The sequence below is a fragment of the Monopterus albus genome, unplaced genomic scaffold (genome assembly GCF_001952655.1).
Source record: "Monopterus albus unplaced genomic scaffold, M_albus_1.0 scaffold347.1, whole genome shotgun sequence".
Lineage (NCBI taxonomy): Eukaryota > Metazoa > Chordata > Actinopteri > Synbranchiformes > Synbranchidae > Monopterus > Monopterus albus.
The window spans coordinates 30,985-56,819 of NW_018128227.1; the positions used below are offsets into that span (position 1 = coordinate 30,985).

Here is a 25,835-nt window from a genome sequence, read left to right on the forward strand (position 1 = left end):
GCCTGGGAACGCCTTGGCATTCCCCCGGAGGAGCTGGAGGAAGTGTCTGGAGAGAGGGAAGTCTGGGCATCTTTGCTTAGAATGCTGCCCCTGCGACCCGGTTCTGGATAAACGGAGGAAAATGGATGGATGGATGGATGGAAAAGACCAAGTACAAGTTCCTGGTACTCGGGTGGGAGGGAGTGTGTGCTCGCAGGGCTGTTGCCTGTAACTGGTCAAACCTCAGTGTTGTTACATCTCTGGTATTAACAATGTCACATTTCTGCAGGTCCTCTTGATCAATAGCTGTTTGACAAGTTACTCACCCAGTCTCCATTCTACCAGATTTTGTTATACCACAATTAACGAGCATTGTGACCATAGACTCGTTGATCTCGGCTCAGCTGTGTGCGTGAGGAGCTCAGCTCCGCCCTCGTGCAAATGGGGATCGATGCAGGGACAAGCAAAGTGGTGCCAACCACATCAGCTCTTCAGGTTCTACTGGGTTAAAGTTTTGGGAAGCTCCAGGTTACGGCTCTTTAAGTTCCTATGGTAGAAATTGGCTGATTGACTCTGTTGTTATGTTACAACCTAAAAACAAATCTGTTAAGTGTTGTTTTCTCATGGAGTGAAAAATGTAGATGGTCAGTATAATGTTCACAAAGCAGTTGCTTTGTGAAGAAACACAAACAGACCTTCAGTTTTTACTCCGTCTGTCCTGAAGGTTAAACTAAATGTCAGTGCTCCTTCAGACTGAACAGTATGGTGCTAACTGTCCACAGCTAGGTCACGTTTTATGCTGGGTTCAGACTACACAATTTAAGATCAATAATTCGTGAACAACGGCAGGCTTTGATTTGTCGGCTACTAAGCTGTCGTTTGTCATATCCTGTGTCCAAGCCACATCACGAATTTATGACAACAATTATGTAATTTGACACAGTGTCCACCTTATCAAACAAAGATGTAGTCTGAACCTGGCATCATCTTTAGTCTGATTTATACAGAACACAATCCTGAAGTGTCTCTGGGTTTAAGAAATTAAGATGAAAAATGTCACAGCCCTAAATAAAAGCTTCATGGGAGCGGTCAGTTCTCCCAGAGAGAGACCGACAGCTTATTGATTTCTGACTCAGCCCCATTGGGGGTGGCATTATGAGCCATCGACCTTCCACACTCGTCCATCACCTCTCTCATCAGTCCCTCCATCCTGACGCTCGGTACATACCTTCACTCATTCTGTGCACTCTCTCTGCCTCTTCTCCTCCCTACCTTTCCTCTCCATCCCCTCCTTTCTTCCCCTTCCCCTTCTCCATTCGTAGCTTCCCTTTTCTCTCCCCACCAGCTCTCCCTGATGTAATTTGCTGCCTCGTGAGAATTTGAAAAGTGTTTGACAATAAAATTTATTCTCCTTGTTAACTGTTGACTTTAAAGGAAAATATCACTCAAAACAGCAGTGGACCTGACCTCCTTTGCCTGGTGTGTATTAAGTGAAAGCGTGTGTGGTTACACTGTATGTTTATGCATACTTGTGCTGTGTGTGTTGTCTGTCCTGCACTGTGTACTCAAGGTGAACTGAGAATGAGATGGCAACTGTGTGTATAGCATAGCAAATAGCTTTCACCAGTGAGCTACAGCCATGTTGAGTTTCTATATGGAACACACACACACCAGACTGTACTGTCTGTATATCACACGCGTGTATATGTGTGGGGGGGGTGGTTGTTGTAAAATACAGGCTTTTCCCAATGATAACAGTACACAATTACACACAAAAACACACCCTACAGGCCACCATGAGATCAGATTTCATGAATATGATATGATACATCATAATTCCTGATAGTTAAGTGTGTGTGTGTATGGGAGTGGTTGGTTTTAGAGAGGTGCCACTGCTCACAGTGAAATAGGCACCCTCAGGTGAATATGGGTGTGGACACACGCACACACTGAATGCACACCAAACAAACACATATTACAGAAATGCAGCTCCCTGCTGTGTGAAGATATGTCATTTTCAAATGTGTGCTTATAGAGAGGAGAGGAGGGAGGGGTGAGGTGGGAAAGAAAATAAGGAAAATGGGAGGAAATGTAGGACAGAAGGAAGTAGGGCTGGGTGATATTTTAAACGTTGTCTGGTAAATCCAGTGACAGCGGGACAGGATGTGGTGTCTCTCAGCTTCCCCCTCCACGACCCTCTGCTGCCTCCAGCCCTCCTGTTATTCCAGCTTCTCTACTCTGTGTTGACAAAGTATGGTCTGTAAATCAGCTGCCACTGAGCCAAGGTTAGAAGAACTGCTATTTGAACCGAGAGTATAGTCATTTCAAACAGTCAGCAGTTTACGTTTACCAGTAAATCTGAATTTCAGCCCTCACCTGTGGTCATGAACTTTCATGAGCTTTGGGTAGTGACCAGAAGAATGAACTGATTCACTGTGGTATGAACTGGTGGGAAGTCATAATCTCTTCTTTCTTTTCTTATCCATAATCTGCTTCAACATTCGCTTACTTCCATCACACAGTACCTTAAAAATGAATGTGAACAGACTCACGTCCGCGACATCCATGCTACCGATTTCTTCGTTCTCATCCGTGAACTGCGTGATGTGTGTGATGTTTTGTTGCTGTTCTGTGCATGTGGGTCACATCAGGGCCATGAGCAGTTCTTGCTGGAGTCTGATCGTGGTCACATTTTGAAAGCTAATGTGAACGGCCACAGAATACACATCAAATATGGGGAAAAAAACTGGAATTGAGCACTAAGGCTTGCAGTGTGAATGCAGTGAAAGAGTGAGCAGTGGAAAGTACACGCTGTTCTCTAAGTGATGTCTCAATGAAAATCTCCGTTTCTCAGATAAAGGAGCAGGCAGGCGGCTGCTGTTGTCGCACCCTACTGTCTGCATTTCCCCCTCTCCCTCGCCTGTTCTGTGTCTCTTTGAATCAACCAGTGTTGCTCAAATGTTAATCAAGTTTTTTCAGAAGATGATGAAGCTTCTGGTAAATATTAAAATTCACTAGCAATATCAGTTTCCTTTGATCGCCTGTGATGGTGAATTTTTAAAGGCTTATTTGCACTTTATGGAGCTGGCTCCTGTTCTCCCCAGTAATCACCGTTGCTCACATAAGAAAACACTGCCATGCTGTCCTCCTGTTCAAGTTGAACATTTCAGCCACAGCAGTCTGCATTTTCTAGACTAGGCCCTGGAAACTGGCCTATAATGATACCGTTGTTGCAGCCTTACTCCACTGATATTTGAACCTCCACCCTCGGCTCTTTGTGGCTGACTCTCTGATCGATTTAAATTAATGAATAATCAGCTCACTGGTCGGCTAAGTGACCAAATAAGGTCTTTCTAGAGTCAGTCAGGACTCAAATATTCTCACTTTTCTCAGATGTCAGTCCCTCATCAGTTCTGTCTCAGTCTTTGTTTCTTCTGTCAGCCAGCAGTGCAAGTCAGGATTGTCATGGTAGGATTAGACGCTGATGACAGGTGACTAAAGTAACTGTATACCTGCTCATGCTGTCGGCTGACTAAGCAGATAGGATAACAGCTTTGTATATCTTCTATACATGGAGCACTAAGGCTCTGTGAATAGAGTTTACTGTGTCAGTGCTAGTGGAGCATGTGCTGTAGACTCGGCTACACAGAGTCCTAACTCTGTTTGAGTTTATGAAACGTCTAAAATAAAGACGCTCACAAGTTCCCAAGCCCAGCACTGATAAATGAACCGATCCTGGACATGTATTTGTTAAACGTTTGGTATTTTTTACTTCATGAATGATTCTGCAGTTACTAAATTAGTTAATTAATCTTCTGCCAGCTGTCTCACGTATGAATTACCACAGATAATCAACCATTATTTTAGGTACAACCTGACTGATGATGGATTTTGATATTTGAAAAATGAAATGACAAAATATTGGTCTACAAATTTTTTTTCAAACATGTATGGATACACATTTTTCAAAACAAATATAGTGTATTTGGTTATTAGAGAATTGTCACAAATGTATTCAAGAGGACACCACAAATAATGTAAAGGAGATATTTTTATATTAACCCAAAAACATCTTTGTACAGTTTTCATTTTTTTTTGAGGAACTTTTATGCTGAAACCACGGCACCTGTGAGAAGCTAATACGTTGAACAAGTGAAAGAAGAAATGCTGAAATGAAGATTAGCCCTTATCCAACTAAAGGTCTCTAACACATAAACATACTAACAGGTGATCGACCTGTTCTGAGCAGCTGTCTGTGGCGATTGCATTTCAAACGTTACAAAGAAGAAAAAAAAAAGACTCAAAGTGCAGAAAGGGGTCCAGGGCTGATGTATGTGTATTGGAGTCGGTGTGGATCGACTCAGTTGATAGATTGGAAGTCTCTGCTTAATGAGACGAGCGAGTGACAGACCCACAGATAAACGCTGCGATGACAGTATTGCGGAGATTGTCACATCTGTCCACCATTTCAACAGGGAGAACAGTCATTTGTGCATAATTGGATTGTTTTGCAGTCGCACCCAGAAAAAATTCAAGTGCACCATAAATAAATTTGGCCGCAAAATGCGCCTGATCTCTCGCTGTCTGGAGCCCTGGCTTATGTACAAAAATCTCTCTGAAGTCATCTAACTGGGCTCGAGGACATTATTTATTTATTTTACAAATGCCTGATGTTTTAGGGACCAAGCAACTAATTAGTTAATCTAAAAATAAACAGAAGAACAATTGCCAATAGAAAGTAATTGTCAGTTGTAGTTGAAATGTACTGCAGTTTATACACATAAGAAGCCATCCAGCCAGATGGTACTTGACAGGTGTTTTACTAGCAGCTGTTTCTGGGAACCCCTGTGGGTGACTAACCCCTGTGGGTCCCAGGACCCTAATTTAGAAACCACAGCTCTAAAGCTTTCAGTATCAAGCTGCAGTGAACCCTGATACTCTTGTCAGGAATATTTTGTCTGCGAGAGGCTGTGACATTCCTGGCAGTCACAACAAATCCTGGCAGAATTTAACGTTTAGGCGAGAAGTGTCGAGGGAACAAGAGCTGCACTGACTGAAATACAAACAGCAGAGACATTTTACATTGTATCTTTTGGTTTGTCCAGAGTCACTGCTCAAGTCGAATAAACTTCATTTCTTAGATACCTGACTTTACACGGAGGATGTTACTGACGAATAACATGTCCTGAACCAAATGGTCCTGGTTGACACGTGCTATCACACATTGTGAATATAGAAAGCATAAATGTACACACATGTAATAAGATGCCAGTGGAGGAGCTGTGAGGTGCAGGAGATCTGATTCCATATAATTCAAAGCAGATTTATATGAGAGGCAATTTTTCACAAATAGATTTTTAAAAAAGATTAATACAGTGAAAAACCCCTCGCATGAGCCGACGTTTTAGAAAGATTACAGTGTGTTATGAATGCCTTCATATCAAAACACTATCGTATCTAGAAATGACTTGCTGCCTAAAATGGACTATTAATCACTAGATATTACCAGTTTAGTAACCACTAACGATTTCAGCTCCAAATACATTGCTCAGCTACAAATGCTGTAAAATGACATAAGTTCTATCTACAGTGCTTTTTTAAATAATTTTTATTTGTGAGCTTATGTTTGGTTTTTTCCTTCTAAATCTCAGTACAAATTCTTTTCCAGCCACAGCCTACTTCCACCACAGGGATCAGTAAAGTTTCTGGAGTGCAGTCTTATCCCAGGTTCACTGTTAGTTGTTCACTAGAGACATTCGGCCGTTCACCTGCAGTATTTCATCATGCAGTGCTAAATCCATGCAGCTAGTAAACCTGTCAGCCCTGTGGCGTGCGCATGCCTGGCTAGCTGTGTTTGGAGCTAAGAGGCTAATGGTGTGGTGTTGGGGGTTAAATTGTCCCCTCTCTGGTGGACCAGCAGAGACAAAAGGACGGATGGGGTAACAGGGTTGAGGAAAATAAAGAGAAAGTGGGATTCGGTCCTTTGTTTCAACAGCGATTTCCTGCATTTTTAATTCAGTAAGCAGAACACTGTTAGTCACAGCTGTTACCCAAGGTCAGAGCCTGCAGCCTGAACCAGCCTCAGGTTATGTAATCAGCTGTTACACAAAACAGACATGGAAGCAGCTTTTACCCCCTAAAGAAGGAATGTGTTTTCATCTCTGTGGAAGAATGCCATAAAACTAGTTTTTCCTTATGTGCAGCTTTTCAGCACCTTTAAGTGATGATGTTTGTTATGTTTGACACTTGCTAAGAAGTCTTAATGTAACTAATTAATAAAACAGTGCAGTTATTTAGTTTCCATTAACACGTTGCACAAGAGTTAGAGGAATTAGTGATTTCAGCAAAGTATAAAGTGATTCAGTGTGTGTTGAAATCAGCTGGAGGTGATGAAATGTAGGGCCTAAAGGATCGGTTGATTATTTGATTAATCAGCTGACAAAACCATTTTGTTCTTTTAAAGCAACACTACAGAATAATAGCTAGTTCCAGCTTCTCAAATACGATGATTTGAAGGTGTTTTTGCCTTATGTGATACAAAACTGAATATTATGTGGTTCTGAACTGCTGACCAGACGAATCTCAGTCATTTGAAGACATCCCCTTTGTCTCTGGGAAATTGTGATGACATTTTAAATACCAAACAATTCATAGATTAGAACAAGAAGATGATCCTTTCTACTTTTTTCTTATTTTTTAAATGAAATAATTTGTCTTGTTGTTCTTGTACACTGTTTTCATATTATCCTGTGGTGTTACGTGCACTCCTGCTGTTCTTATTCTGGGTTTTTTTTTTTTTTTTTGGTCTTGCTGGTGTAGTAGAGGCCTGGAAATAAACCAGTTAACCAAGTGAAACCCACGTCAGTTTGAACAAGAGTTGTGGCTCTGTGATAATAAAACTGTTCCTCTGTCAGATCAGTTTTGTTAGGATTATATGTATCTACACATTCCAGTGCTGTGCAGAGAAATACGTGACAGGTTTAATTAAGGCTAATACTTTAATAACAGCTCTAGTACCTTCATTAAGGCCTTAAGCTCTTCAGGGTTATTCCTAAGAAATACATAACTGTTACAGCTTCAGGGTGAATAACTGATGAAACAGTGCTGTGATCAGACTTGTGTGGTGCAGTTGGTGGCTCAATCTTGTTTGTGTTCTTTGTGTTTGCTGCAGGCCAGTTATCCTACATGGGAGGACTTTGTAACCAAAGGGGCCAAGCTACAATCACAGCTCAGGTAAGACACATGCACACACACTTAAACTCCACAGGTAATCACTTTCTCTCTAACTGATCCCACTGGCCAGCAGGTCATTCAGCCATTGACCCCCAGGGCTGTACCTACACTACCAGTCAAATGTTTTAGGACACCCCCATCTTTCCAGTTGTTAATAGTGTCATTTACCAGCTGAACACATCTGTGATATTCTTTCAGCAACTGAAATCAACTGAACTGTTTACATGTCATCGAAAATAGGGGGTGTTATAAAGCATTTGACTGTTTGGGGAAGAAAAATTGAAAAAAATATAAACAGATTTGCATGAAGACAAAGAACTAAAACATATTAATCTTGGTCCTAATTCAATAATAACAATAATATCCCAATTGTCAGGTATTGCTGGATCAGAACTAGCTCATAAGACGTGCTATCTTACCATGTTTGAAATGAAATGTGTTTAAGGTGGCAGTTAGTACACTGGAGATGCTCATTAAATACGTTTCATTTTTATAAGAATACATATATTTTATATGAAAGAGTGACTTTGCTCTTTTTCCCTAAAGTTTAATGTGTTTTAAAGGATAACAGCTCACAGTCTGTCATGTGTCTACAAAATATCCTTAATGCTGCATTAAGTAAATTTTCCACACTGTTTGATAAATTGACACTCCAGCCTCTCTACCCTGTGTTTTAAAAGTAGAGTTTATAAATCAGCCCCACCTGCCACCTAGCCAAGGTTATAAGAAGTGCTTTACGAACCATGAGCAGTCATTTCAAACAGCCGACCATAGAGGAGCTCTGGGCAACTAAAGGTCTGAGCCAGTGGCTGCCAGAGTGAAGAGGTGGTGTCTTTTGCACAGAGACAGTGGGACAAAGAAAGAGATAAAACCAGGGTTAACATCAGTTTGGCTTTTTGAGATGGAGAGGGTTAACATCTAAGGCTAATCAAGCCTTAGATTGTTGCTAGGCAACGGGATGTGATGGGAGAGGCAAGGAGTTTTTTGGGGCGGCTTATGGTGTCAGTTTGTTTTGAGTCTCACTAGACCCTCTAGGCTGAAACACGAGTAGCAAGTAGCTTTAATAAAAATACTCTAGTTATTGTTATACACTGTATTTTACATGAAAGATGCATGTTCTGACTTCGACACAGTCACCCAGTAGCTGACTCCATGTAATAACAGTATAGTTGTGGCGGCTGTGGGTCCTAGGAAGGCAGTTTATTGTGATAAGCATCACTCTGCGTGCTGCAGCCAGCCACAGTCCATTAGCTCTGCCAGTCAGCCTGCTACACACAGAGGCAGGCACAAAGAGGACATCCGCGTTCTTCAAACTGCTCTAATGTTTAATTCTACTTCAAAGATTGGCCTCAGATAATTGGCACACATAAAGCCCTCTAATGCCCTTTCAAATATGAAATATAAAAACAAACATGTTCAGGGATTAGTTTTTATTGTTCAGGAAATGAATCTTTATATAGTTCAGCTGAGTGAACATTATAGGGATATGACTTTCTAGGCTTTAGTTCATTCGTCCGAGCTTCTTCACCAGAACGTTATAGTTTGATAAAGTCTAAACAGATTCGGTTTATTAGCTTTTTATCAAAGAGCTGCTCAGGCTAGAAGAGGACTTCACATGATCCATGAGTCACTGTAGACAATTCTTATATACTTAACTGTGGCCAGAATGATGGACTGGAGTCATGAGTGGATCAAATCCTGTAGAACCAAGCACAAATATTGCAGGCATGAATTTAAACACAGTGACTGATAGGAGGTTTAACTATCCTTGAAAATGCACTTCCACCCAGTAAACATGGGACCAGTTCAGTTAAGTTCATGATATCAGTTAATAATGTCTCCTCATTCAGATTGATGCAACAGCCAGTCGCACAACTGGCTCAACCCTCTGTGTTTTTGACTGACAGAGACATTTTTATGAAAAGTTGCAATATGAAAAATAATGTCTAGAATGACCTGCAATAAACTGTGACCGCAAAAAGAGGTAGAAGGATGTTGTATCTCATCTAGAGAGCTGTAAAGTTTTATTAGATTATTTCATTGTCTGTATTTGTGCATATGATTTAGTATTTTATGAGACTTTCTATTTTAAATCCTCTGCAGTTGACTTATGAAACAGCTGAGTTATTGTATTGGCATCTTTTTGTCTGTTGTTTCCCCAGCAGGATGAGGCAGATAGATTTTTCTAGAAAATGCTGAATGCAGAAGTTGTGCAGTCTGGTGTGGGATTTTAAAAACATCCTCAGTTCAGTACCTGAACTTTAAACCAGGTGAACAACAACACGCCAGAGCTTCTCTCAGGACTGCAGTGGGATTTTTAGTGGCTTTTTGAGGACTGTTGAGATTTCCTGCAATGCCACCAGTGTTCAAGCAGTCAGGGATCTTGTGCCATGTCGTCTTTGTAAGTCAGAACTGGAATTGTTATTCTTCACTACATGCAATGCAAATGCCAACTTTTAGAAGATTGTGTGTGTGTTTGCACTTTTCAACTTTTCAAGTCTTTGGTCTTAATATGAAAGAGAATTTCCACTGAGGTCAGACACACACATACAAACTATTGACAGCAGTGTCATCTGATCTTCTTGGTTTTCAGGGGGTTATGTTGGTGTGTGTGTGTGTATGCTCATGCTCATGCACAGCTATAGAAACATTGACCTGTCTGGTGATGGAGCACACACACAGACAATAGGTGCATTGATGATGAGGACGTGTGTGTCCAGTTACACTCCTAACACTGGCCTTTGATTGCGACCGGCTTCTCATGTGGCTCCACCGGTCCTGCTTCCAAAATAAAAGTTTGTGATGCCTTCTGCTACAGGCTGTGATCCGCCTGCTGCTGTGTTGCTTTGATCTGAAGCAGAGAAGAAATCTTTTGTGTTTTCTTTGTTTTGGTTCACTCTGCTCGCTTATAAGCAATCAAGTCTCGCAACTCGCAGCGTAACCTGCCATCCATTCTACAAGAGTCAGAAAATCTGATTGGGTTAATCAGAAGCAATGGTGTTCTTCTCTGGTGGCACTCCAGTTCACCTCATCAGCAGCACTGTACAGCTGATGACTTTATGTAGCCTGTTAAAACTGAGCAATGCTGCCATGGTTTTAGGTTTTCTATTCATTTGATTCACCTGTTTTTTTTTCTGAGACGTGTACAAATCCAGATATTCAGAGTACTTCTTGTGTATTTGATGGTGTCATTCATCTCACAAACACTAGTTTGTGTCTGATTCAGGACGACCATCGTGGTGACCGGAGCCTTCCTGGATGCTTTTCAGAAGGTGGCAGACATGGCGACCGGGACCAGAGGTAAATACACACACACACAGAAACACAGGTACACACTGCACACACTGTCATGTTAACACAATACAGGCACACAAAGTTTGGATTGTGTTTTGGCCTGGACTCATCAAGAAGGGCAGAAGGTCGCCGGTTCACTTCCCGACCAGCAAGATTAAAAATCTGGGTGGGTCAGGTGACAAAGCCACGCTTGCCACACCTTCATTGCCACCACTGTGGTGCCCTTGAGCAAGGCAGTTAACCCCATCTCCTCCAGTGGAACAGCTCAGTGGCCAGCGGGTCAGTCTGTGGTTGTACTGGGAAGCTTCCCTGTGTTAATGTGTTCGGGACCTTCCTGCAAAAGAGAGATGACCTCTCAGAGAACCTACTCCATCTAAATAAGGGTTAAAAACACGGAATACAGCTATTCTGAGGTTTGTGTGTATGCATGTGCACATATGACCCAAGAGAAATGTTTTCCCTCCTGATCTGTCTGTACCTTCCTTACTTCCCACAGTGTGAGCGTTCACTGTCTGTCTTTTCATAAATACTATATAAATAGTGAGGATTCATGAGGGACCTAATTAGCCGCTCCACTCTCTCTGGAGTAGGTGTTGTCTGTGTGTGTTTATTATAATATAGAATCCATAAAGCACTGTGCTACTGGAGAACAAAATGGGCCAAAAATATATGTTGGGGGGCGTAAGAAGGACCACATAACGCCAGTACTGGCATCTCTCCACTGGCTTCCGGTGCGTTTTAGGGTTCGTTTTAAGATTCTTTTATTTGTTTATAAATCCTTAAATGGGCTGGCACCATCTTATCTTGTGGAACTTTTGCGTCCGTATAATCCGTCGCAGTGCCTCAGATCAGCAGATCAGCTTCTTCTGGAGGCACCAGGCGGAAAACTGGGGGGGGGTAGAGCCTTTGCTGTGGTAGGTCCAAACCTGTGGTCATTGGCGTTTGGCCAGGAATGAGACTCTGTCTGTAGTGTTAGTGTTTATATTATTGTTTATAGCTTTTTATGTGTTGTTTTTATATTTGTATGATATGTTAAGTGCTTTGGTCAGCTGTGCTGTGGTAAAGCGCTTTATAAATAAAGTTGAGTTGAGTTGAGAGCCCATTTTCAGTACATCTAGTTTTGTCTTTATATTTGTCTGTCTTTTGTGCTTTCATGCCAGATTACTTTGGTTATTTTTGGGTTATTTGTCTCCATAAAACTTTTTCCTGTCTTTCTCTCTGTGTCTGTGAAGTGGCACAGTGAGACCTCGTGTGCAGTTGTCTTGTTTTACCCTGGATTAGGTTACACACATTCACATTTGCACATGCACACTTCATACTGCAGCCAGGGGTAGCCTCTGGTGCTCTGACATTGTAGGAAATGCTCTCGTTTGTCAAGTATATGGGTGTACACCAAACAGCTGTTTCTGGTATTTAGCCTAACCTCATTGATATACAGTAAACGGGGTGGACAAAAAGATAGAAACATCTCTCTTTGTGATGCAGTGCAGCTCAACAGTAGCACAAATGACCTCTTCTAAAATGATCATTCAGTTGAATCAACACCTCTCTTGAATAGTTTGAACTAAACTTCACCTTCCTAAAGGAGAATCTATTGTGGGACAGCTTTTGGCTGGGTGTACTTAATAAACTCACACCCTGAAAGCTTACTAGACTAGACAATAAATACGCGGAGGATGTGGACACAGACTGCCACTGTATTCAGAACCGCACTGCCTGTGTGTTGTAGTTAAGACAGCTGCTGGTGTGATTATGTAACACAGAAGTCAGTTAGTATTTAAAGGAAATCCAGTCACATGTGGGTTTGTGTGAGATGAATCATGGCCGCTCCCCTCCTGGGACGCCTCAGCAGACCTGCTCTGCCATGTCTTATTGCATAATGTTTATCAAAACACAGGGAACACACATAAAGTAACAACATTAAATATTTATAGATTTATAATATAATAGACTTAGCTGCTGGCAAAATTGTACCTGTGGTGGCTGTGCAGGTTAACAGTTCAAGAGATGTAACACTGGCAGAACAGACTTGTGAACAACAATATAGGGGATAATGTGAAATAAACATCAGGTCACATTCTGCAGCTCATGACATCAGCTGAAACATAAGGTGTCATGAGGCATCATCGTGCATGTCACATTGCAGGACGTACATTATAGTTCACCAGCAAGACAGTGTGCAGTCACGCACAGAGCTGTCAGCACTTAGACAAGTGTTTACTTCTCTCTCTGTGTGTTTAACATGCACTCATGCATATACTTCTGCACTGGTAAAACCTGCAAAGCCCCATAGAAGTCATCAGTCACTAGGGTCTCACTGGCTCGTCGCTTGAACCTGTCAACATGCCCTCAAGCAAGGCACTGTGCTTCCCTGCCTGCTGCTGAGGCGGTCTTATAATTCTGAGCAGACTGAGAACAGATCGACAAAGTTTTTGGTTGTTTTTTTTGCAAACATTGCTGCAAAACGAGTTAGGGCAGCTGGTTGTGAATTATTAGTGTGAAACATTTTACTTTTTCAAAACTACTTTGGACTGCTACTACTACTAGAACTACATGGATACTTTGTCTTTAGAAACAGCAAAGAATTAGGATTCTGTAACAATAAAACAAGAACCAACTGCACAGTGTTGTTAACCTCAGTTCTAAAATGATTATCAAAACACAAAGATCTCTAGTAGAATTTAGCATCGAACAAGTCCTCCAAGTCAAAAGGCGCAGAAGCTCTTGACACTTGTTTCTCTTTTTTGCAGCCCTAGTACAATTTGCATCATGGGCTTTAGAGTTATGGGACTGAGATCCAAAGCCAGCTTTTTAAAACCTGACCTGGTTGAGCTTGGCATGGCTGAGTTTGATACCCAAGACCTGAGGCTGCATTTTTGTTTTATTTCATCCATTCCCGTCTATTCAGCCTGCAGATGCAGTACAGTTTCCACCTTCCTATCAGACATTCTGTGTCCTCGCACCACACCTGTGGACACAGACAGAAAGAGAACGAAGGAAATAAAAAAGATAAAATCAGTCTAAACCTGAAATCAGCCTGAAGCACTCTATTACCCCTTTTCACCCAACAGAGAACTAGTTTGGTTCCTGTTTGCGGACCAAGTTTTGTGGGGAACCGCACACCGTGATGTATCACTGGAAATGACAGAACGCATCAGAGACAACCGACAAGATGGTGGACTGCGTGATATATCTGCAATGTTTTGTTACTTTGATGGAAGTTTTTACATTAATCTGCACAAACTACCTACAACCAGGCAGCACACTTCGTCTCCATGTTGTTGCTGCTGCTGCTTCTGCTCAGTGTTGCTTCTTGCTGTCACGGGTGTTGTACATGCCCACTCGTGACACTGATGTCGTCATGATTCCCGTTCGACTCTGGCAGGCATCTAGTTCTTGGAGCAAACCAAAATCCTAGGTTCCAAACTATTTGTTGGTCGAAACGCTCAGAACTTGGTTCGCAAACAGGTTGAAATGTGGTATATGAACAATACACACTGCCTGACCTGCTTCTTGTGTTTCTGTCTTAACTTTCTTGTTTTATTGCCAAAACCTTGTCCTGGCCTGGTTTAACCCCCTTTGGCCTTTGTCTGGTTTAACCTCGTTTGTCCCTGCAGTGGCCAGAGGGCTGTTGTCACAGTTAGGGCTGTTGTTGTTAGCAGTTAGCTCGGTGTAAAGCTGACAGGGCCTCTATAGACTACGTGTTGACCGAGTACGTTCCACTGTTCTCTCTGTGCATGAGTGTGTATGCGTGTGCACCTGTGTAATGTGCTTTGACAGCTGTCTCTGCCTTTGTCCTCTCTCTCCAACTTCTTCAGCTGCTGAGTTGCATGAGAGGGATAAAAGAAAAATGGAGCAGCTGACTTTAAGGAAGGGCACCAGTTTACCTCTATTTAACAGCTAATGCACACACCCACACATTTGTAGAACTATGTTTGTAAGGACGTTCATTGACATGAAGCGTTCCCTGGGCCCTAACACCTAACCTAAACTTTATTCGAAGCCGAACTCTAAAACAAAGTCTTAACCCTCAAAGGTGTGTCAGAAAGTGAGGATCAGCCAACATCCCCATTTTCCCAAAATCAAATCAACATTTACTTGTTATAGCACTTTACAGCACTTGACAGATTGACCAAAGTGCTTCACAGACAATAAGATAAAAACAAAACAATAAAATAGTATAAGCAATCAACAATAAAATCACAAGAGGCAGAAAGTTAAGAAGTCAAAAAACTCTACTGGGAGTTAAAAGCCAATTTAGATAAGATTTAAATGTATTTTTTTTAAAGGAAGCAAGATCTGAAATCAGTTATAGCTTAAGCAGTAAAGTGTTCTATAACTTCGGGGGCAGCGACAGCAGGAGCCTGCATTCTGCATTATGCACAACTTTCCCAAAATGTCTTCACTCCTGTGGTATAAAACTCAGTCCGGTCCTCACACTGTAGAGCTGTACAGTTACACACAGAGCCCCCAGTGGGTGTTATGAGGGGAGAAAATAATTAGGTGTTTTACTCTGACAAGACTTGTCAGCGCATAGAGTGTAATATGTGGGTATGTGTGTGTTAGAGAGAACCGGTCTGGTGAGACTGAGTGTGGGCTCTGTGGTTGTTTGTCGTGATTATGCTCATGTTATCATGTCTTGGGAAAAGGTGGTGTTTTTGAACGGTGTTTATGAGGACAGACAGACTAACAGAAAGACAGATGGTTCTCCAAGGGTGTCTGGGTGGTACTGCACACTTGATGTGGGAGGTTCTGTGTGTCAGAGCATATTTCGGTGTCGGCTGAATTTTTTTTTTTTTTTTATACACTGACCATGTCTCGGTGTCTTTTGTCTCTTCATCTGATCCCAGACTGACTCCATGATGTTGACATCAGGGCTCTGTGGGGGCCAGACCATCTGTTGCAGGATTCCTGGCTCCTCTTGTTCTTTATAACTCTGGCTGGATGTTTGGCCTCATAGTCAGGATACAGGATAAATTTGGGACAGATTCGATGCCTCCCTAATCTAAGACATAAAGGTTCAGAAGAAATGCCATAAATCCATTTTTTTTCTCATCATGCAATATTGATGTGTAAGAAGCAAGAGAAACTGGTTTTAACTGGTTTTTATGCAGATATCCTTTATGCAAATGTTGACTTTCTCTGGAAATGCGGATAGCTTTCCACAACTGTTATCACATTTAGATTCAGATATTGCTAGATCATGATTGGTGCACAGAAAAACTGTCTGACTTATTCATAGTAAGTGTGGAGCATGTTCAGCTCCACGTTGTTGGGACCACACCATAGGGCCAGCTGTTCAACCTCTCATTGGTAGGCCAGCTCCAGTTAACTAAGAGTTAACCAGCGTTTTCTCCAGCTCCCTTAGAGGGCTGCTGCCCCTCCGACCAGAATGTCCACACAGCCTTTTGCATTATCAAAAATTGGAGAAAGAGCGTTGAGAGTGAGTTTGTCTGATGTTGAATAGTTCTTTGGTGTTTTTCATAGAGAAGAGGACTTCAGTGATGAGGAGTCCCCTCTGGTTTCTGAGAGAAACTGCCCCAACAGGATGAGTGTAAAAGTGTTTCCTATCCTCAAAAATATTTATCTGAAACAGATGTTTGGAAAGGGGGCTTATCCTGCATTTAGGTCATCACAGTGCATGCCCCATATTTTGGCCTCTGCTCCTCTAGTGTACTGACTAAATGTATTTGCAACACTCAAAAACTGATAACAGATATCTGTAGATAACTGCAGGTATCAGTGATAATGTTTAGGAGTGATACTATGAACGGTATTGGAGCTACAACTTGCTATAAATCATGTCAGAATCGGCTGATTTTGAAAGCACATTCTTCTCTTCCCTTCTGTGGCGATTCGACATGACTGGTTTCCCCAGCCGCTAAGGAATTGTTGACATCTTTGGTGTCATGGGGTTTTCAAAGCGCATACACTCACGTACACACATATACATGTACATACAGATCACAAGATGACCTGCTAAGTGCTGACGGAGGTTTCCTAAGGTCAGCTCTGTGTGTGTGTTTGCAGAACTGAGTAGACAGTTTGATCCATCCTGACTGGCTGAGTGTTCAGCCGGTCAGATAATCAATAACTGGATCACTAAAAACATAGTGGGTGAGTTACTGTTACAGACCAGAGTTGTTGTCATGGTGACCAGCCCTAGTGGTGGTGTAGGATGAAAGTGAGAGTAGCTATACCATGAAAATGTGCTACAACATGAGAGTGTGTTACTTTACTGTTTGCCATACCATATAACATTTTTAAGCTCTGAATACAACACTGGTGTTGGTGGGCCCATGTTTTGTGTTTACTGCCACTGCATGAATCTTGTTCTTGTGTAACATCTTTTTCCGTAGGAGTCTTTTAGGTTTGTGACGCTACCAGCAGCTACAGTACGTGTGAAAGGAAAACACTAGTGATACTGTCGGACACTGTTCTGCTTTTTATACTTAATGCTATTGCTGTGATATATGTAATAGACCTCAGGAGTTCTGGAATTCGGCTGAATCAAACTCTCAGATCCTATCAGACACATAATGTATAAGTTCATTTTGGTTAGAAAAGCTGTTACATACTGTATGAATTGTTCACCTGTATTAACATCTATCTATGTATGTGTACAGTGAGACTTTACTGCTGGGCTCCTCTTTAAGAGCAGGACCTGCACACAGTGCTGCTGATAGAGGTAGCATTAGCACATCCATCCATTATCTATACCGCTTATCCTGAATAGGGTCATGGGGGGCTGGAGCCAATCCCAGCTGAAACTGGGTGAGAGGTGGGGTCCACCCTGGACAGGTCCACCCAGGGCTGACACGTAGACAAACAACCACACACACTCCTACAGGCAATTTAGAGTCACCAGTCAACCTAAGCTGCATGTCTTTGGACTGTGGGAGGAAGCCGGAGCACCCGGCGAGAATCCACACAGGCACAGGGAGAACATGCAGACTCCACACAGAAAGGCCCCGGGTTGGGTGGGGCTTGAACCCGGAACCTTCTTGCTGTGAGGCACCACCATGTTGCCCTCATTAGCACACTTTTTTGAATTTAAAGTTTCAGCCCTGTGTGCAAGTTTGTAAAATCAGAACGTTGGACAGCAGTTTTTCTCATGATGGTCACATTCAGAGTAACCACACACCAACAAACCAGCAACGAAATTTTTTCAGATGCCACAAAAGGTAAATTTATTACGTGTTAAAAATGACACTGTGAGTAAGAATCTGAAGGTTTGAAAAGACTTTGGTCAGCAGGGTTTACAGACATAGTCCATCAGGCTGTCGGTCTTTAGTCTTTTGACCAAAACGTTTATATTTTCACTTATATTTTGTGCTGCAGAAAGAAGGTTCTGGGTTTGAACCTCATGGTTGAATGGGCGTATGGAGTTTGCATGTTCTCCCTGTGCCTGCCTGGATTTCTTCTGGGTCCTCCGGCTCTACAGCATGAGAGGTATAGATAATGGATGGATGAGGTTTTGAATATGTAATATACTGTATTTACCTTTTTGGCAGGTTTGGAAGTTCAGGAATTATATTCAGAAGACAACAACACTCAAAAAACTGTTCTATGTGGAAATAACCTGTGAGCAGATAAAACAACAGGAATTAATACACGCATGTACACTCAGACTTTTCTAAAAGGGCCACATTGTGAGTGGTGAGGGGGGAGTGGAGCTGGAAAATCTGGGTTTAGGAGAAGGGGGAACAGTTCTCTCTCTGTCTCTCCAGTGGTGCGTCTTTGGAAAATGTTGCAATGGCTTTTCCTTTATTCCCCACCTAGAGAAATTTATGACACATTTTAGTCGAATCATTCACCTAAATGCAAACAGAGCTTTGATTGTTACGTGCCCAAAGTTTCAAAGTAAGAAATTCACTATTAACACATGGGTGTTGTGTTCAGCCGTCCATGTACTTTTATACAACATAGACTCTACACATAAAAAAAAGCTTGATCACATGTCACCCTTCTCTTTGGTTCTGTGCTGGTGACGGATCATTTAAACTCTTTTAGAGTCGTGACTCAACAGCACATTAAAACCAGAACAAAACAAAATGTGAGAATCAGATACGAACTCCCTCCCACACTGAGTCTGTCTGATCTTGTCAGGCTACATTTTTCTCTGAAGTGATCTCCACTGGGCTCTGATATCCATTAAACATGCCTGAACAGAAAGCAAACGCCTGCAGTCTTCAGCACCTAGCTGTGACACACACACGCGCATGTACTGTGTATATACACTCTGGTCCTGTCACACGTGTTGTAATTCATGTGCTGCTACATGGGTATTGACACGGTCGGACTGGGCTGGGCAGGGTACACAAAAAAAATCTTTAAAGTTTGACAGTAAAATAGTTCTAAAGAACTTGTTGAAATAGCCAAAGCAGGACAGACATTGAATGGAAAGCTTCTTTTATGTCACTCAAAAACCTGGCCTTAACGGGTTCTCTGTGTCACTGCACCAGTTAAACAAGGTATCCCCCAATGGCCAGGTGGCAGGAGTGAACAAACTGCTGCTGGGTGCACCAGATCAAGAACGGCAACGGTGGAATTCCACCTGACTGGGCTGTTGGATTGGAGTTCAGTAGCATTTGGACCCAGCTTTTCCAGGAGTTTCTTCAGGGCACTGGTTGTCTGTTAAGTGGCAAAAATAACTTGACTATTTGATGTGTGGCATCAACAGCCTTTGCTGCATCAGGTGAGGCTGTTGGTAGTGAAGATCACATGGTCAGCGACTAGTCGACGTCTTGTTAAAAGGCTTGACTCTTATGTAGTGAAGTTGAGTAATCTGCGCGACCCCTAGTAGACAGTGGTTTTGTCAGAGCTTGTTTGCTGGAAACAGCTGCCTGCTGCAGCTGGAAATGCTGAGACTGAACCAGACAGTAAATGTCAAAACCAGAAGAAGATGGGACCTCTGTAGAGCTGAGGGAAACGGAAGAGTTTTCTGTAAGTTTGTCACTGTCATCTTTCAGACTGCACATGGTTAATTGATCTGTTGTTACTATAAAAATACTTAAGCATCTTTAAGAAATCCTTTTTTGCATAGCACACAGCCTCAAAATGCAAGTTGTCAATTAGATAAAAGCAAAAATATGGAATAGCTTTCAAACCTGATAGTTTAACACACAATCAGAATGTGTCATGGCAGACTTTTGAAACAGATAATGCTTCTATCATGACAGTATTCAAGGATGAAACATTCTCTAAGCTCAGAGCCGGAAGGGCAACAAGGAAGGAAGGGCAAATAAAGTAAACACTCTTCAGCACGCCTCAATGACTAACCCACGCCCTGTGTGTGTGTGTCTGTCCTCTGCCACGGTTCTGCACATTTGTATGTATGTGCTTGTAGCTGATAATTATTGTTTTGTTTCTGAGCAGTCACGGATGGAGACAAGGAAAAGAGGATGGGAAATGAGAGGTAGAAGGACAGGTAGAGGACAATGAGGGAGAGACGGAATTGAAATCAATGAGAGAAGGAAGAGAGGATGTATGGAGGCAGATGGAAGGATGGATGAGTTTTTCTAGCAACCAAGTAAAGAAAGAGCGATAAGAAGCAGCTGCTGCTGCTTAAACACACGCAGGAGGATGGAGGGAGCAAGGTCAGCCCCAGCCTGGGTTTCACTCAGACATCACTTTCTGTTCACGCCGGGGCTGTTGGACGAACACACAACCTGGCGTTGTATTTAATGTAACTGGGCCGTGACTCAGCATCGCAGCCTGTGCGCCTACAACAGTGAGTTTTATACCATGGGAGCGAGGGCATTTTGGGAAAGTGTCCTCGCCTGTTTCCTCCCCATGCACCTCTTAGATTTATTCACACAGTGTGAAATAAATCAGTGTGAAGTGACACAGTTCAGACACTTCAATGTGAAATCTGCTGTCACTTTGCTCTGGGGTGAGTGATGTGGATCACATCAAATGTCACTATGTTTTACTCAGTGTGACTAAAATTGGATAGTATTACAACAATTATTAGTTTTGTCTCTGAAATATCTACAAATGAAGGTGGAAAGTGATCAGCAGTTTCTCAGAACTCGTTGTCATCTTCTCTTGTGTGGCCCACAGTCCAAAACCCAAATCCATTCAGTTTACACCTCACATTTGAGTCAATGAAACCAGAATATGTGGCTTTTCTGCTTGAAAAATTTGATTAATGAGCTGTAATCCTTTATTTCATAGTATACTCCACCATTATCAGGCGGTTAAATGCAGAGCTGCAATGACTGACTGGGTAATCGTTTAGTTAACTGACAGAAAATTAATCAGCACCGCTCAGAGTAGTTTTCTGCTTTTAAGAAAGTTGTGAATGTTTTTAAGAAGTGTAGTTAAGTGTGTACGGTTAAATCAGGCATCAGTGAAGATTGCTTTTTCAAGAGTGTGAAAACATACCAGTATAAAGGTGAGGACGAACATAGTTTGAACACACAGTATGCGCACGACTTCGGCAGCTAAGTTACATAATAAAGAAAGATGTAAGTGTGGCATTCAGAATGTCTGAGCACAGTGTAACAGTCCTGCTTGTTTGTCTCATAGACGCTGACATGTTCAGGTTGTTCACTTGGATTTACTACAAAGTCATGTTTTTTTTTGTAGAATAGTTTGAGATCCTGTAAAACATGCGAGCAGCAGTGCGTGTTACATGTCTGTGTGGAGTGTGTGCTGCTGTGTGAGTGACAGAGAGGTCAGCTTTAAAAGGAAGTGTCATGTCCACATACAGACTGGGTGCCACAAAGAAACCATTATGGTTACGGGCTGGTGAGTGTGTGTGTTTGTGTGTGTGTAAAGCCGACAGAGGGCCCAGTGTGCATGTGACACAGCTCTTTTCCTTCGCTTGCTGTTCATGTCAACATTACTGGCTCCTTTCAAATGTTGCAAAGATCTGAAATGTTCAGAAATGTGGCAAAACACAGTTTCCACCAGCTTTAAATGAATCTTTTTGTGCATGTGAGCCCTTTGGGATGACCTGGTTTTCTGCATTAATTGGTCATAAAATGTGATTTGATCTTCATCTAAGTCACATGTATTGACAAACATAATGTGTCTTTTTGTCATCAGCTGCCATTTTATTTTGTGGTGTCAGTGCTCCAAACCGAGTTTTATTTGGAAATTCCAGGAAATATCAGTTTCCTTCCAAAATGAAACTCGTCATCTGAATGTTGTGTTGTTTTATATTCCAGGTGCCACCAAGGAGATTGGTTCAGCGCTAACCAGGATGTGTATGAGACACCGCAGCATCGAGTCCAAACTCAAACTGTTCACCACGTAAGGCATGCACACACAGACACACATCGTTGAACCCAGTGTGTTATTTAATGGAGAGGGAGGACAGGTGAATGTGTGAATGATGGAGCGGTGACACATTCTGTCTGACACAGTGGGAACTAGACACAGTAATTACTCTCAACTGACATATGCTCATGCGGCAGTCTGAACGTGTGTGTGTACGTGTGTGTAAGAGAGAACTGTTGTTGTCCTGATTTCTCCTATCACTGCTACAACATCACAGCTGTTAGTCATTAGAGAAGCTGTCAGTCACGTGAGTCTCTCACACAGTCGTACAGCTGTCTTTGTGAGGACACCTACTGACATAATGCTTTCTCTAGTCCCTTACCGTAACCACCACAACTAAAAACCTAACACCCAACCCTACCCCGGTAGTTTGGAAGCATTACCTTTCTGATAACTGACTGGATATAATGAGTTTAACATGGACTGAGTACAACATTTGTCTGATGACTGTAGGCGTGGTTTGTTTCCTCGTACTCTGTTACAAAGCCGTGTTTGGTGGTGTCGCCATTTTTCCAGATATCAGAAATGAAACTAGTGTGTAAAAAAGCTTCAGCTGTTACATTCACGGATGGTCATAACTATAAAAGAAAACCCAGGTTTAAAGAAATGGAAAAGAAATGTATTTGGGTTTTGGACTGTTGGGAAAAAACAAGAGAATGAATAATAAAATATACATTGATTCAGGAAAATGGGGTTAAACATGATTAAGTAAGACTAAAACCTCTCTTCTCAGAGCTCTGTCAGAAAGTCTCGTCAATCCACTGGAGTTGAAGATGGAGGAGTGGAAAAAGGTGGCCAGTCAGCTGGACAAAGATCACGCCAAAGGTAGACCAAGACGCTAAGACGCACGCACATACCTGCACAGACACAAACTCTCCCTCACTGTCTGTGATCTTGTTTTTTTCCAGAGTATAAGAAAGCACGAGCAGACATCAAGAAGAAATCGTCAGACACCATCAAACTGCAGAAGAAGGTGAAGAAAGGTAAGAGGAACGAACACCTATCAGCTCCATCATCACCTTCATCTCACATCCTGCAGGTTTTTAGCAGCAAGAGAAAAGCACTGCAACATAAAGTTGTCAGTCAGGTTATTTTATCACACAGACAAAAGCAAAAAGAAGGTAAAGGATGGCACATCTGTGGTGAAGCTCCAGAGGAAGAAGCCACCTGCCAAGTATGAAAACCATTTTCCACAGTAAAAATGAGACATGTCTCAGAGAAGTGTTGTCACATCTCTGCTACGTTAACTCACGCTCTGCCTCCTGTCAATCACCTGACACCCTGAGATAAGAAATGAACATGTTCCCTTGCTAAGTTAACTGCCACATCCATGTTTTATAGTCTTTTTTTAAAGCTGGGACAGCAAGTGATATCATTCTGCTTGGTTCTGGCATTTTTGGCAGATCATTTTAGCACATAAGAGATCCAGTGTGTGCGGTGTGAATATGTGACAAAATATGAGCGGTGAATGAGGTTTGTTTGTTTTCATGTGTGTTAAACAAAAGAGAAACAAAAGATTGGTCCTTGTTTCCATCTTATGGAAGTGGTGCAAATGATAAAGACAATCGACAGTGAATGTGTGGGCACTGATTAGGTTTCAGGGTTATGGTCACAGTTAACCCAACTAGACAAATTCAAAACAATGCTTGTATCTCTGTTTCAGCTTGGTCTTTAACCTTTTGATTTGGAATGGCTTGCTATGTTTCCCAAGAGCTCAAACATGCAAAGTTCCTGCTTTCTGTACACATAACAGCCTGCAGCCAGGCAAATGCACATTTGTCAGTGCAGCCCAGCACGGACAGAAATAATTATTAACAAAAATTGACTGGTTGGTCTGTTCCTGACCTGTTTAATTGTTGGTCTTGTTTGGGGACTTGTTAAGGTGCATTCCTGGTACTTTGAGTCCCAGAACATTCCTTGGGGTAAAATCCCTTGAGTGGATTGCGATTTGGATTTCCACAGCAGGGCCGACGCCCCAGGAAGATTAAACAAATCGCCTGCTGATGTAAAAGCACTGTGGTTGGCAGCACGGTTGTAAGAATGCTGCATGTAAAATGTTGCTTGTTATTTGACTAAGAGGCACTTTTCGGTACTGCAGGTCTTGCCATGATAGTTCTTGGACCTTAAGAAAGTAGTACCCCCCCAGCTAGGGACTGTTTTTTGGGGGTATAACTATGTCCTGGCACTGAAAGTCTGGTTCTTCTGGTGGAAGTGCAGGTAGAGGAACTATGTTCTGCAAAATTTTCATGATTCTGGGGTCTAAGGTTAGAGCGGGTTGTATGCTGGACAGGTTGTAAAGCCCCTTGAGGCAAATTTTTGATTTGTGATACTGTGCTACACAAATACAACTTGAGTATCTGAAGAATAGTTGCCAGATTTAGCAGTCATGTCACCAAAGTAGGTCTCTCATGTTATAAAAAAGTGCAGCAGCAGAAACAATCACATTGTGTGCTCTTTTAGTTTTAGAAGTGAAATCTGGAGTAAAGTTGCTGATTTCCAAGTATCTTTTATTTAATGCCTTTGGATCATTATTAATTCAGATTGGTTGAGCAGTTGCACGGTGGTGCCTGGACTGACTCCAGGCCTGTTGGGTGGACTGTTGCCATAGCAACCCAGACCCAACCCCATACTGCCAGGTAGACACCTGGGCCACACCCTTCCCCACTATCAAAGTGACACACCCTGAAGTTGCCATGGTTACACCTGGCCTCACATCTCATAACCAGAGAGACTGAACGCTCTTCGGGAAAGACTGCAGACGGCTTTCCCTTGTAGAAACAGAACAGAAACACCCTAGCACGTGCACAAACACGCATGCATAAACACAAACGCACACATCAGCATCGAAACGAAACCTCGATGCCTTTGATCTGCCCTCCCTCGACAAATCTAGTACGCAAATGGTCAGACACAGAAATAGTTTATACACACACACACACACACACACACACACAGAGCCTCAGCGCAGACCCGCCCATGGTAAACGGAGGGATGTCTGATGTGGGTTTAGCATCTCTGAACATGTTTTTGGCTACGTGCCTTTTTTTTTCTTTCTTCCTTTTTTCACCACTAATCTGTTCATTTGCTTTTCTCTCACGCTTCAGTCAGTCATCGCCAGCTAAAACAAACAGCACAGTTTTAAGCAGTGTAAAAACTTAAAACATTTGATGGACATTTTTGTTTACTACAACTTGGATCTTATTTTTGTAGTTGTGGCCATGTTTTCTAATTGAACACCAGTCATACGTATCCACCCTTAGCTTCTCCCGCTCTTTCTAGATGGAATAAAAACAAGAGCATCCACACGATCGGGGTCAGAGGATCAGTGTGTCAACACTGTCTATAAATGGGGCGGCTGTGGCTCAGGAGTTAGAGCGGGTCGTTTCCTAACCGGAGGATTAGCGGTTCGATTCCCGGCTTGTCCAGTCAACATGTCGAGGTGTCCTTGAGCAAGACACTGAACCCCCAGTTGCTCCCGGTGATGTCACCGGTGTGTGAATGCGTGAGTGCTTGGGAGTGCGAATGGGTGAATGGCCCAATAATGTGTGAAAGCGCTTTGAGTGTGCTGTAAAAGCATAGAAAGTTTTTTCCAGAGTATAAGAAAGCACGAGCAGACATCAAGAAGAAATCGTCAGACACCATCAAACTGCAGAAGAAGGTGAAGAAAGGTAAGAGGAACGAACACCTATCAGCTCCATCATCACCTTCATCTCACATCCTGCAGGTTTTTAGCAGCAAGAGAAAAGCACTGCAACATAAAGTTGTCAGTCAGGTTATTTTATCACACAGACAAAAGCAAAAAGAAGGTAAAGGATGGCACATCTGTGGTGAAGCTCCAGAGGAAGAAGCCACCTGCCAAGTATGAAAACCATTTTCCACAGTAAAAATGAGACATGTCTCAGAGAAGTGTTGTCACATCTCTGCTACGTTAACTCACGCTCTGCCTCCTGTCAATCACCTGACACCCTGAGATAAGAAATGAACATGTTCCCTTGCTAAGTTAACTGCCACATCCATGTTTTATAGTCTTTTTTTAAAGC

At 42.3% G+C, this 25,835-nt stretch overlaps 1 protein-coding gene across 2 annotated transcripts in view; it reads left to right on the forward strand.

The window, feature by feature from the left end:
- Window positions 1-25,835, forward strand: part of mtss1 (MTSS I-BAR domain containing 1) — a 50,963-nt gene that overhangs the window by 5,696 nt on the left and 19,432 nt on the right. For both annotated transcript variants that reach the window (XM_020625149.1, XM_020625150.1), the window contains exons 2-6: window positions 7,151-7,212; window positions 10,439-10,512; window positions 21,684-21,768; window positions 22,529-22,620; window positions 22,704-22,778. In XM_020625149.1, the coding sequence (XP_020480805.1) occupies window positions 7,151-7,212; window positions 10,439-10,512; window positions 21,684-21,768; window positions 22,529-22,620; window positions 22,704-22,778 (388 nt within the window). The remainder of the gene's footprint in view (window positions 1-7,150; window positions 7,213-10,438; window positions 10,513-21,683; window positions 21,769-22,528; window positions 22,621-22,703; window positions 22,779-25,835) is intronic.